This window comes from Ursus maritimus, unplaced genomic scaffold, assembly GCF_017311325.1.
Source record: "Ursus maritimus isolate PB19 unplaced genomic scaffold, ASM1731132v1 scaffold_3, whole genome shotgun sequence".
Classification (NCBI taxonomy): domain Eukaryota; kingdom Metazoa; phylum Chordata; class Mammalia; order Carnivora; family Ursidae; genus Ursus; species Ursus maritimus.
The window spans coordinates 89,305,379-89,318,695 of record NW_024425563.1 but is presented as its reverse complement, the minus strand read 5'-3'; the positions used below and the strand labels follow the sequence as shown (position 1 = coordinate 89,318,695).

Genomic DNA, 13,317 nt, shown 5'->3' with positions numbered 1-13,317 from the left:
GGGCAGTGCCCAAGGGCTGCAGCGGAGTGGCCCAGGTGGGGGTATTTCACTCTTTCCGAGGTGAGAACTGGGCTTCGGGGAGAGTGGTTTCGGTGTCCGACCTCCGAAAGCTCTGCGTGTGAGTGAGCTTGATGATGACATGCCACGGGCTGTGCCTATCCCTGGATGTGCTAGCACCCGCTGGAAGTTTTGAATCCAGGTATATTGAGAAGTCATTTAGGTGTGGTGGCTCTGAGCATCTCTGCCGCAGGGACAGTGATGAAATGATCACTCCTCTGTCTTCCAGCTTAGAAGTGCGTGAAGCTTGGCCTCTAGGTTGAAGATGTTTCTTTTTTTCCGGTCTGTAAAGTGCCTACAGAAACACCTAATAAATCCCTCTTACTAGGCTCTTAATCCAGAGAACCAAGCTCATGGGCACCCCTGGTCTCACTGCTCATTCATTTTTTATGAATAAATTTGCATAGTTCTGAGTCAGCCGGGAATAAAAATAAATTATTAGATGCAAAATGTATTCCATATAAAAAATCATTCACGAAAACAGCTGCTAAATCAATATTTTATCCACTTCATTATATTTTTTAATGTTCCTTAATACGTGGAAGTGTGCAGATGGTGATGCGTTCAGGAGGCTGGGGGTTTCTCAGCCAGTGGACCCCTTAAACCTGACCTGGGCGTGGCTTCCTGGACAAGGGGAGGGACCCTCGGGGAAGGTGGCAGAACCCATAGGAATGGCACCGTGGTCTCCACTGCAGCTCAGAGGGCTCGCTGGAAGGTGCAGAGAGAAAACGCTCACCTTGGTCAGGTGGTTCAAACAGTTCCCAGGGGTGCTTCCGTCTTACGTGGGAAGAAAGAGTTCAGGAGTCTTTTTCTATGGAAAAGGCTACTGTTGCATCAATGACCATTTATTTTCTTTCTGTGCGCCGCCTGTCAGAGATCACTGTAAAAATGATTTATGGAGCATCTTGAAGTTTCCAGATAGGTTGCATATACATATTTTTTGACTCTGTCTAGTCTCTTTTGTTTGTTCCATGAAAGTATAGTTGATTTTCACATGTTCTCACAGGATGAAAAATGGGTAGCCCTGTTAATCCCAAAAATTGGGGGGAAATTTTCCAGGTTCATGAATTTGTGAGAACCTGACCCCTCCTCCGTTGGGCGGGGCAGCGGGGAGGGACCCCCGGGGGCTGTTAGGAGCCGTTCAGCAAACCTAAGGATCCATGGTCAGGTGTCAGGGAGAGGGCTTCCTGGGGCCTTTTGCTAATACGCGTTGGGAATCTGTCAGGCAGATTTGCGATAACGTACGCAGCACTGTAAAACGTATCTGGGCCACGGAAAATGGCTTGGAACAGAAGGAAGGAGAAGTTGTGGGAAAAACTTAAAATCAGTATCTCTTCTGGTTTTAAAGTTTTATGTTTTCGAAAATGCAACAACTTTCTTCAGCTGAAGTTTAGTGTGAGGTGTGTTAGAGGTCTGTGGCATCGTTAAAGTGAGGGAAAATATATCCTCAACCGCGATTTCAAAGTTGAAGTTTTTAAATTTATCATATTTTTATACCTTGTTACACTGTTAGTACAAATTACTCAGCAGATTATAAAAGTTTCACGAAGTCAGTAAGATAAAAGTAGCCCTTATTACACTCGATAAACTTAAAATGTTTCTAGGCCTGATTTCAAGGACAGATAGCATTTGTTGTTTTGATATAAAATTATTTGCCAAATAGCATGGTATAAATGATATTTCAGTGTTTACATTAAACCGACAGTTTCCAAATTATTTTTATGCTATAAATTAATTTTTATACTTTATATATTTAAAATACTTTTCTTTATAAATTTAGCATTTATATCCCTTTCTGGTTTTGTATTTTTTTCCCCCTTAAGCATTCCTCTGGCCTTCTGAGACAGTCATTTCATCTCCACAGTGGTCGTTAGTCTTCCCATCTGTGAAACAGTTCCTATCAAGGGGTTAAAGGATTTGCCAGTCTGGGAAGGTGACACACTGGGTTTGAAGCCAGATGCTCTGGCGGCATCTTGTGTGGACCACTGGTTGTCCTGAGGTCTGTGGAGAGGCAGTCCTTGTCCCGGCAGGTTACGACAGCAGAGGAGTGCAGGACTGAACAGGCAGCCTCCTGTCTCTGAAGGGCAGTGGACACGATGTTTGCAGAGCTGGACTCCAGTCCTGGCTTTCCCATCAACAAGCCTGCTGACCTTCGGGAGGGCACCCAACCTTTCTGGATCTCAATTTTCCCATTAGATTAAGTCAGTGTTTGTCAAGCCTGACTCCACACCAGAATTATCTAAATTCTTTTAAAAATTACGTCATTTCAGGTACTACCCCAGACCTGCTAGGTTAGAATCTTTGGGGGAGGGCGAGGGGACTGTATCCTTAAATCACCTTGAGATTTCGTACGCTCAGCCTGGCACAAGTCTGTGCACTGACATTCGACATTCAGGAACCTCGAGATGAGGTGATCTCTAAAGTATCTTCTGTGTCTCAAGTTCTTAAATTTAGCAGTCCTTTCAGAAACAGGCCTTTAGGTCGCACCGTATGTCCGTATCGTTCCTCGTGACTCTGCTTTGAAATGCAGAGGCAAATGAATGAAGAGAAAATAGTGACTTCTTTCTTACCTACTTTTTTTGGACTCAAATGGGTTTCTTAGTGCAGAAGCTCTAAATTTCTTCGAAGAGACACTTTTTAAATTTACAGATCCCTAAAATAAACTTTTAAGAATGGATTTTTTTTCCTTTCAGATTGTTTCCATTTGGCCTCATCACAGCCTTTAGGTGACATAGGTGGCCTGTGACAGCCAACTCTGCCTCTTTAATCAGTACACTTGTGTACTTTGTGCTGTCGTAAATTCAGATATGATTGTTTTTGAACTCCAACATGAGACCCTAGAGCCTTTCTGTCTTTTCCTTACTTCTCTGCAGTTCATCATCTTCGATGATAATCCCAACAGAAAGCAAAGCTTTTCCATTAGAATTCAGATCCCATAGCATCATAGCCTATATGATAGATTAGAAATTAGGTAAAATGGTTTCCCAGGCTAGCTCTTGTATCATACCGGGGCTTATAAACCCAGGTAACTATCTGTCATTTGCAATTCTAATGATAAGCACTGCGGTATGAATAAGGCAATGTCAGCAAAAAGTTCAACATTCAAAGAATCTTTTAAAATAAAAATTTCAGAAACTCTACAATTTTTTTTGGCATTTTTCCCACAGCAGCTGTTTCTAATGAACCATAGTAACTTCACTGATGTACAGTTCTTTTATTGCTTTATAAAATATCTATGAGTCTGGTGCTTTTTGCTTTTCATTGGGATGTTTATCGATGATGAACTACAGAGAAATAAGGAAAAGGCGGGAAAATCTAGAGTCTCGTGTTGGTTTTCAACAGCTATCTTATAAAATACATTTTTAAAATTTACAATACAACAAGGTATGCTTATAAGCAGATTGATTATAGACCCTACAACTGGCTGTCTTGAAAATGATGAGGATAAAAGGATAAAGGTAATGCTGAAAAGCTTTGAACTATGGAGAAAACAGTGTAATAAGAAAACAAGAGTTAAGAAGAATGTGTGGGAAGAAAAAATAAGAAAAAGAGTTAAGAAGAATGTGTGGGAAGAAAAAATAAGAAAAAGTCCCATAAGAGAAATAAATCTCTGAAAGATAATACTGTACTTGCCATGCAATGCCCACAAGTACTTTTTGAGATGAAGGCATGATGCCATTATGAAGTTGAGGAAAGAAGAGACCAGTGGTTTACTTACCTTAGTGAAATTCTAATAGGAGATATAAGTTCTAGTTCAAGATATAGATTACACAGAAGAATGAAAAATGATGACAATCTTAATATTTCCAAGAACTGGAAAACAAGATCAGTCTCAAAGGCATTATTAATAATTCCTTTTAAAACAAAGACATGAGAAAGTAGATCCCGTAATAAAAAGTAGAATGTGTTAGAAAATACAAATATTTGAAAAGTAACCAAATTGAACTCTTTGAAATTATGTGAATTCATTTAAATTATCAATTCAGTGCAAGGCCAATAATAGATTGGATACAGCTGAAAGGGAGAATTAACTGGAAGATCTGATGACCTTGTTCAGTATGCAGTGCAGAGTAATTAAGAGATAGAAGATGTGAGTGGTTAACAGGGACGCCTGGGTGGCTCATTGGGTTAAGCGTCTGTCTGCTTTTGGCTTAGGACATAATCTCAGGGTCCTGGGATTGAGTCCTGCATTGGGCTCCTTGCTCAGCGGGGACCCTGCTTCTCGCTCTTCCTCTGCCCCCACTCGTGTGCTCTCTTGCTTGCTCGCTCACTCTCTATCAAATAAATAAAATTTTGAAAGAGTGGTTAACAGAGACATTGAGGTTAGAATGCACACGTCCTCAACCATAGGACTTGGGGAGGACAGACTCAAAAGACGAATAGGAAAATCTCAAGTTGATCAAGAAAAAGAAGAAATATATATTTTAGGAACAAACAAGGGAGAACATAACTAAACTAAATGCTCCAATTTTATATCAGTGTATTTGAAAACTCTACCAATTTTCTAGGAAAATATAAATTACCAACATTTACTCAAGAGCAAATAGACCAATGGTCATTAAATCAGTAGTCAAAACATAAAGCCACAATAAAAGTACTATTCCACAGTCAATTTCAGAGGTTAGTTTCATCAGACTTTTAAAAAAAAACAGGCAGTCCCCAAGTATATTTTGTAGTTGACCTTTCAACCAGGACCTGAGGGGCAGGGAGGCAACATCTTTACCCTCCAGAGGGGGTGAGAAATGCAGTCTTTCCTCAGGACACGATGGACCCAAGTGATACCTGCGGTTCCCATCAGCTTTAAGGAAAAGGAGGAGGATGCTGGGAGGTGGCCAGTGGAGCTGTCCCAGCCCTGCCGTGTCGATTCAGTGACTGGAAGGGCAATAACATTCATTAGAGAGAAACCAGCATCTTGAAGACTGCTTTCCTGCTCATCTGAACAAATAAAGAATAAAGCCTAAAAAACAAACAAAATAAAAACCCAGGCAGCCCCTATTTTATATCAATTTTTCCAGAGAACGGAATGGAACTGGGTTCCTCATGGGATGCTGGTCTAACCTTTCCAGCATCATATGAGACAGTTAGAACCCTGTTTCTTTAACATGAATGCAAAAAGTCTACATAAATCATTAGCTAATTGAATCTGACCATGTAATTATTGAATGTATATATCATAAATGTCATAAATTTTAAAGTAATTATTATCTCTGATAAAATTTTAATCAAAAACCCCAAAGAATCTTTTACAGTTCTAAATTTACGTAAAAGGCAAATGGCTAAGATTATCCAAGAAGAATAAGGAGGGCAGATTTATCAGGTACTGAATTTTAATATGTGGGAAGGTAAAATGGTGTAACCACTTTCCCAAATAGTAAAGCAAAGCCTCATTAGGAAAAAGCCCTTTGCTTCCCACATCTTCCTGCCTTGGGAATGTGAATGTGAGGCCTGGAGATACAGCCTCTACTTTGTGGCCACGAGGCAGCAACCTGGAGGTATATTCTCCTGTTAATGGACATTTAGGCTGTTTCCAGTCTAGGGCTATTAAGGATAAAGTTCCAAAGGACATTTTCATACAGTTCTTTTGAGGACCTGCTTTTCATTTTGGGTAACTACCCATCAGTGAAACTGCTGGGTCATGGAACAGGTATGCTTAATTTTTTAAGACTGTCCAGTAGTTTTGCAAAGGATGGCTTCCCAGCCTCCCAGGTTTCTCTGCCCAGATCTTTTGCAGGAGCCCCAGCCAGCTGTGTATTTTAGTTGGACACACACTGAACAAAGTTGAAGTGTTTGTAGAGGAGGATGAAAGGCACAAGAAAGTGTCAGCTTTGTTGTTTCTTCTGAAATAAATCTGAAACATATGGTAACATCTTTATAGATATGTTCAATGTAAGTGGAAGAGACTGAAGTAGATGCTATATGTTTGCAGTATTTCATATTTGTTTTTAATTTTATTTAGTGCATGCAAGCTGGGGGCGGGGCAGAGGCAGAGAGAGAACTTCAAATGGACTCTGTGCTGAGCGTGGAGCCTGATGTGGGGCTCGATCTCACAACCCGGAGATTGTGACCTGAGTGGAAATCTAGAGTTGGACAATTAACCAACTGAGCCACCCAGGCACCCCAACAGTAGTTCATATTTTAAAATGAAACGTAGCACAAAGTAATGGCAGATAGTATTCAGAATGTGGATGGCGGTGATTTGACGCCATTCTGGTCATAAAGACCTGGATGGCAGGAGAGCGTGAGTGTGCCCCAAGTGTATGAGTAACAGCAAGTTTGCAAGGCTGGAAAGGAGACCGTGGAAGGCATCCACAGGGGGAGCAGGCTGTGGATGATGACCTCAGAAGGTGGAAGTTGTCAGGAATCATGAATGTGAAGGTCAGAGAGGTTTGAAGAGGACCGATTTTGACTCAGCCATCAGTGTTTTTTTTTTTTTTATTTTTTTTATTATGTTATGTTAGTCACTATACAGTGTTCCATGATTCATTGTTTGTGTATAACACCCAGTGCTCCATGCAATACGTGCCCTCCTTAATACCCATCACTGGGCTAACCCATCCTGCCACCCCGCTCCCCTCTGAAGCCCTCAGCTTGTTTCCCGGAGTCCGTAGTCTCTCATGGTTCGTCTCCCCCTCTGTTATCCCCCGCTTCATTGTTCCCTTCCTTCTCCTGATGATCTCCTTCCTATTCCTTATGGTCCATAAATAAGTGAAACCATATAATTGTCTTTTTCCACTTGACTTACTTCACTTAGCATAATCCCCTCCAATTCCTTCCATGTCGATACAAATGGTGGGTAATCATTCTTTCTGATGGCTGAGTAACATTCCATTGTATATATGGACCACATCTTTTATCCATTTGTCTGTTGAAGGGCATCTCGGCTCCTTCCACAGTTTGGCTATAGTGGACATTGCTGCTATGAACATTGGGGTGCATATGGCCCTTCTTTTCATTACATCTGTATCTTTGGGGTAAATACCTAGTAGTGCAATTGCTGAGTCATAGGGTAGCTCTATTTTTAACTTTTTGAGGAACCTCCACACTGTTTTCCAAAGTGGCTGCACCAACTTGCATTCCCACCAAGAGTGTAAAAGGGATTCCCTTTCTCCACATCCTCTCCAATATGTGTTGTTTCTTGCATTGTCAACGTTTGCCATTCTAATGGTGTAAGGTGGTATCTCAGTGTGGTTTTGATTTGAATTTCCCTGATGGCATCAGTGTTTTAATAAAGCAGTGGGGGACGCCTGCTTGGCTCAGTTGGTTAGGCGTCCGACTCTTGGTTTGGGCTCAGGTCATGATCACGGGGTGGTGAGATCAAGCCCTGTGTAGGGCTCAGTGCTCAGCAGGAAGTCGGCTTGGGATTCTCTCTCTCTCCTCCCTTAGCCCCTCCCCCCTCCCTCTGCCCTTCCGCACCTCCCATGTGCATGAGTGCACTCGCTCTCTCAAATCTTTAAAAGAAAAAAAAAAGACATTCATGGAAAGTACCAAGTATGAACTTTTAAGGGTGAAATCTGTGATAAAATGATAACTACAGCATGTTTTTCATGAGTCAGTAATGATTGCTACAGGGAATAATCCAAAAAGCCTTGTCTGACGTTGAAAACAATACCTGGATAATGTTACATTGTTCTTGTACAGTCTTTCACTCACCGCCTCTGATTGCCTTCAGATCATTACAGGTTTATGGAAGAAATGGCTCTCTCCCACGGGTGGTAGTCACTTTTTTTGGTATAGCTACCTGTCTGGCATCATGTAAATGAAAATGTTTTTGTACTTTTCTGATTTGGGGCCTTGGATTTTGATCCTATGAAGTAGAAAGTCACATACTAAGTAGGATTTGTGTATTTTCCCTTCTCCTGGCAGTGTGCCTCTGAATACTCAAGTTTTTCCTAGAAAATACTTTTCTGTGGGCAACGGATTATACCTATTTCAACAAATGTCCTCCTGGTGAAGAGATGCTCCCTTCTTGGTCTCCAGATACTGTGGCCTCTGCCTGGCCTGCCCGGTCTGCCCTTGCTCCTGTAGTATGTATGCAGTAGGCCGTAAACACCCACTGAGGGGCAGAGCCAACGCTTTCTGAAACATTTTACCAAACGTATTTTGCTCAACACTAGTTTTCTTTTTTATTTTGGTGGTGGAAGCTGGGCAGCTTTATGTGTTTGCTTACAAATTTTCTTAAAGTTACTGCTATCAGTACTTCGTAGACATCTTTCTTACTATATGTTTCTCTTCCTATGTGCTTTAATGACATGTTAAAGTTTTGATCTTTTTAAAATGAATCCAAAATTCCATTTCTAGTAGCATTTTAAGGGATAAAATGTCATAGGTGGTGTCTCGATGAATGTGGAAATAGTAAAGCTTTGTTATTTCCTGCTCATCAGTACTAGAAATGGTAGGTATAGAACTTTAATCTGGTCGTCAGCTCTGGGTTTTGTTTTTTGTTTTTATTTTTTTTTACTATGTGCCTTCATGTGAGTGGGGAGAAAGCCTCTGGGCTGCATTCACCGCAGCCCGTGCTGTCTGGGATTTGAGGGGAGCACATATGAGTGGAGATGCCCGGGGATGGCGGACTCCAGGTGGCTGCTCCCTGACTTCCCTTCTCAGTGGCACAAATGGAAAACCTAAAAGCAGGACACCCACGTGGGTTCTAGAGGTGAGACCTCACTATGAAGAAAGGCGGGCTGCACCTCTGAGCAGTATTTGCTGGGACCTAGAGCAGGGCCGCAGTGATGCGGGGATGGCGTCATTATGTGAATTTCATGGCAGTTACATGTGAGCGCCGAGAAACATGTGCAGCAAGTCCCCTCCAGCTAGATGGGCCACACAGTGCGACTGAGAATCTCTCTGCCCTCAGGCTCCTTGAGCGCCTCCCTCTTAGAAAAGCAACTAGTTCTAGTTTAAAAAAAAAAGGAAAAAAAGGCATCTAGCTTAAGCATACCCCACACAGCCTCTCCCAGTTTCTAATACAACACCTGAGAAAACCCAGAACAGGCTGGAAGCTCACCCTGGGGCCAGCAGAGTGGAGTAGAACTTAAGGGAGGTTGTCTCTCGGTGCTGTGTCCTTGCTGAGAGCAGGTGGCCGTCTTTGCATCCCACCCTGGCTCTGAAACACAGAGCGGGTGCCAGCCAGCATCGGCAGCCTGCCCTCGGCGTCCTGACTTCTGAGGTTCCTACAGTATTGCTACCACTCCTAATTCTCCAGGCAGGGAGGGAGAAAGCACGTAATTAAGCCGACAGCGTCACAGGGAAAATGCATAAAGGAACAGAAAGTGCAGTACAAGGGTGAAGAAAATGAATCTTGTAACAGAATGTTAATATTGGTGGTCATTTTTCAGTTGTCAGCCCCTCAAGAGTCACCAAATTTGACAGTTACCAGGGACACTTTACATCCTTAGCACTATAGTCAACAGTTTGGATCGGAAGGAAAGAGGGATTGTAGCCCAGAGGGGATTTAGGACAGAAATCACATCTGTTCAGTTTCTCTGTGCCCTGTTGCTTGTACATGATAGGGGCCCAGTATATATTAGTGCAATAGATAGAGGGGTTTATCATGGAGGATTGGGGGATAGCAAGTTTTCCATCCTGGGCAAAGGTCTGGAGGTTGGAATGAGCAGGTCACTTAGGGGCCAAACTGCCAGAAAGAGTCTGCATTAAGAAGCTGTGTAAGGTGATGTTAGTGTTGGTTAACACAGCCTTCCTTGCCAGACTTTGCAATTTGTGTTTCATTTCACAAGTGCCACAGGAACTATTCTATGTTCATATGTGCAGTGGTGACCAAGTGGAGGCTGGAGAGATTGGACTAAGAGTTTCGGAGGGAAAAGCTTACTGAGGGCAGGCAAGCGTGAGTGCCTCATTGGACGATCTCAGACACACCGATGTTCTGAATCCCCCGTTAGAAGGGTTTGCCCCCATATTTGAGTCTTTTAAAAATGGCTTTTCTCTTACAATGTGTGCATTAGATTCTGCTTCGTGAAGGCTGCAAGAAGATTCTCGTAGCGGACTCTTTGTCCTTACTGAAGAAAATGCACCGAACTCAAATGAAAGGCGTTCTGGTCGATGGTAGGTGAAATTGAAGCAATCCTATTGGAACCGCATGCCTTACTTTCAGAAGAGACGGAGCAGATACAAATACCGTATGATCCCAAGTGTGTGTGTTCCCTTGCAGAGGAGAACATTTGTGAATCGTGCCTTGCCCCTGTTCTTCCAGCAGGTAAGGTGGTTGGGAGGGGGAAACCCCCAAATGTGGGCTCATGAGGAGTAGAATTAAAATTTTGACATTAACTATCAGATTATATAACTTGTGGAATAATCCATTTTAGAGCAGCATTTCAGCCCACAGCCCTCCTCAGTTGCACGCTGGCACCACCGCTCTTGAAAGCTGGGGTGCTCACGCGACAGTGAGTCTGCGTTACCTGGGAGGCTCGTTAAAGCCCACATTGCTGGTCCCACCCCAAGAGGTGCGGGACCCCAGAATCTGCAGTTCTAACACGTTCCCAGGTGATGTGGATGCTACTTCAGGGGCCATTGTTTGAGAGGTCGTGGCTTTAGAGTAAAACAAAATGGAAAATCTACCATTGACAATGTTTAAATTCCAAGGTAGAAGAATCATGTGTATCTGGGGAAACAGATATAAGTAGCTTCCCCTTTCTTTAAACTTTTGCTCTGCTAGGCACCTAAGGTTTCCCACATTTCCACAGAAACCTACTTGCCATCTAATCCGAACATAAGCATGTGTTTATATAGTTGGTAGACCTGTATGTTGTGATGTGTAATCAGAGCACCTCACGTAAGGAGAGGACAGGAGGAAATTCCATAATTTGAAAGTAGAAAGCAAAGCATAGTTATCAGGATGCAAAAAGTGTTTTTAATATAAATTCAACATAGAGGGGTCCTGAAAGAGCTAGCTGATGTAGGATGTTACTTAGCTTTATGGGATCATAGAACAGGACAGAAGTCGTTCCAGTCAGCGCCTTTTCTAGGGGAACTAGGTTTGAAGTGTTCATGTTGAAAATGGCCGTGGGCGCAGGAAAAGTGGGGTTTTGTCGTGGTGCAGACCAGTGCACGCGCATGGCAGAGTTAAACTCTCGCAGGTGCAAGCTCGCAGCCGAGGGGTCGAGCCCTGCTGTGCCCCAACGCCCCTGAACAGGCGTGGCTAAGGCAGTGAGTGAACTGGCAGGATTTCCTGAAAGCCACAAAATGGACTTCAGCATATGGTGTGTTTCTCGTGTCTGAGGGTCTGGGGCAGGGAGGAGGGCATGCACATACCCTAATTTTTTAGAATAAACGTGCTGGCGTTTGCTGTGAGGTTGGCCCTCGTTTGTAGTTGTCTGGCAGGGATGACAGGCACGTGACCTGTGACTGAGCACCCCCACTGCAGTACCTACTTTTCATCAGGTCACACCCCCCTGCGTGTATTAGTATTCACGGGGGGGCATCCGTGAATACTAATCCTCCTAAGGCAGCTTATTGCTGGAAATTAAACTGCAGCTGGGCTTTCAGGCAGGATCGGTTCAGGGCCTGATCTGCTTGTTGCACTGAGTGCTCGTCTCTCGGCCGCCCTCTCCCTGCAGATGCCGCTAAGCCCTTCAGCGTGGTGGTCTTCCACTGCCGCCACATGTTCCACAAGGAGTGCCTGCCCGTGCCCAGCATGGTGAGTCGGCCGCCCTGACGAGCGCGCGCGGTGCAGTCAGGAGGGATGCGCGCGGAAGTAGGCCCATCCTGTGACTTCTCAGGACTCGTTTTCTATCACCTAAGAAAAATGAATTTCTCAAATGCGTCATCTCTACACAGTAGTCCCCCCTTATCCGTGGTGTGAGTTACCGTGATGGTTAGTCGTGGTCTGGAAGATGATCCCCTTCCTGACGAAGGGCCAGGAGGGCAGTGGTGGCCTCAGGCTAGCTCCCAGCGCCTCCGTTGTTCCCTCCCAGCACGCAGGCATCTCTCATCCCGGGGGGCGGGGAGTACGTATAAGGGAAGCCACAGTCCCGTAACCTGTTACAACTGTCTTAGTAATCTCTTCCTGTGCCTCACTCGTCACGGGTAGGTACGCAGAGAAAGCCTCGTGTGTTGAGGGCTTGATACTGTCTGTGGGTTCTGGCAGCCCCCGGGGTCTTGGGACTTACTTTCCAAGGGTAAAGGGGGATTGTGTGCTAAACATCATAAAAACATTCGCTAAGTGAATGCGTCTAGGTGGAATCGATGACTGTCAAGCTACAGTGACAGGATGTACAGTGAGAACCATTCTATAGTTTGTAGAACTTTCTCAGCCTGCTGTCTGTATTCTGACACTGCTGTGTTTAGGGTCCCGTTTCCGTGTTCCCCTAAGTCACACTGTGAACCAGCAAAAGCTCCAGGCGAAATCTGTCTTTCAACGACCTTCGTAGAACTCCCCCGCGCAGTTCTGCGGCATCTGCAGCGCCAAGCACCGCGGCCCGGGGAGCGCCATCTTGGAGATGAAGAAGTAGCCCGGCCTGTCCCCCTCGTCGTCGCCGCTGTCCTGAAGACGGTTGGTTTGTGGACCCCAGTGCTGTTAACGGGATTTGTACGTGTTTATGTGCTGCTCGAAGAACAGCGTCTTCCTCCTTGCCTGTCTACTAGAGGTTTCTCTGTGCAGTTGATGAAGTGAGGGTTTCCCCATCCAGGTCTCGACATCCTTGGGTCACAGTCCGTATTTCGTCATTCGTTTGGCTCATTCTTCACGTAGGAAAAGTCAGTCTGGGAGTTGGAAATGAATTTCTAGATCCTAGGAGAACTGGCCATGGAGCGGACTGCTGAGAGCGGGCTCTGCTGCCATCCGTCCTCACGCTCTGGGTTGGGCTTTTTTTTTTTTTAATGTCATCAGCTGTAGTTACCTTCTTAATAGGCATGTAATGAAGCATTGTGTAAACTGTCACTTATTCAAGGACATCTGGGAACAACATGAGCCGGCTGACGTCATGCTGTTTTACGGTAACTGATCACACGTTCTGTGCATCTGTCGATTGAATAAATGTTAGCTCTTACCATTATGAAAGACTCCCTTCTAGTGGCTTGAACAGCTTCATCCCGGAATTCTGGCACACTGAGTGGAGGAGAGTTTCCACACCTTCGAGTGTGAGGGGTCGTGGTTAGGTTTTGCCCACAGGGAGGAAGGGAGGGACACCGCAGAGTCTGAGAGGGATTCGCAGGAGAAATGGCACTGTCCAGTGATGGAGAGTGGGCACAAGTTTCCCGGAGCCTTCTCTGGAGCCTCGTCAGCCCTCGTGGAACCTAGAGAACATA

General features: G+C 44.5%; 1 protein-coding gene across 2 annotated transcripts in view; it reads left to right on the top strand.

The window, feature by feature from the left end:
- The window catches only part of VPS41 (VPS41 subunit of HOPS complex), a 170,888-nt gene extending 157,824 nt beyond the window's left edge, over positions 1-13,064 (top strand). For both annotated transcript variants that reach the window (XM_008703510.2, XM_008703509.2), the window contains exons 26-29: positions 10,017-10,116; positions 10,223-10,267; positions 11,628-11,707; positions 12,441-13,064. In XM_008703510.2, the coding sequence (XP_008701732.1) occupies positions 10,017-10,116; positions 10,223-10,267; positions 11,628-11,707; positions 12,441-12,521 (306 nt within the window). In that variant the 3' untranslated portion in view covers positions 12,522-13,064. The remainder of the gene's footprint in view (positions 1-10,016; positions 10,117-10,222; positions 10,268-11,627; positions 11,708-12,440) is intronic.
- The last annotated feature ends 253 nt before the right edge of the window (positions 13,065-13,317 follow it).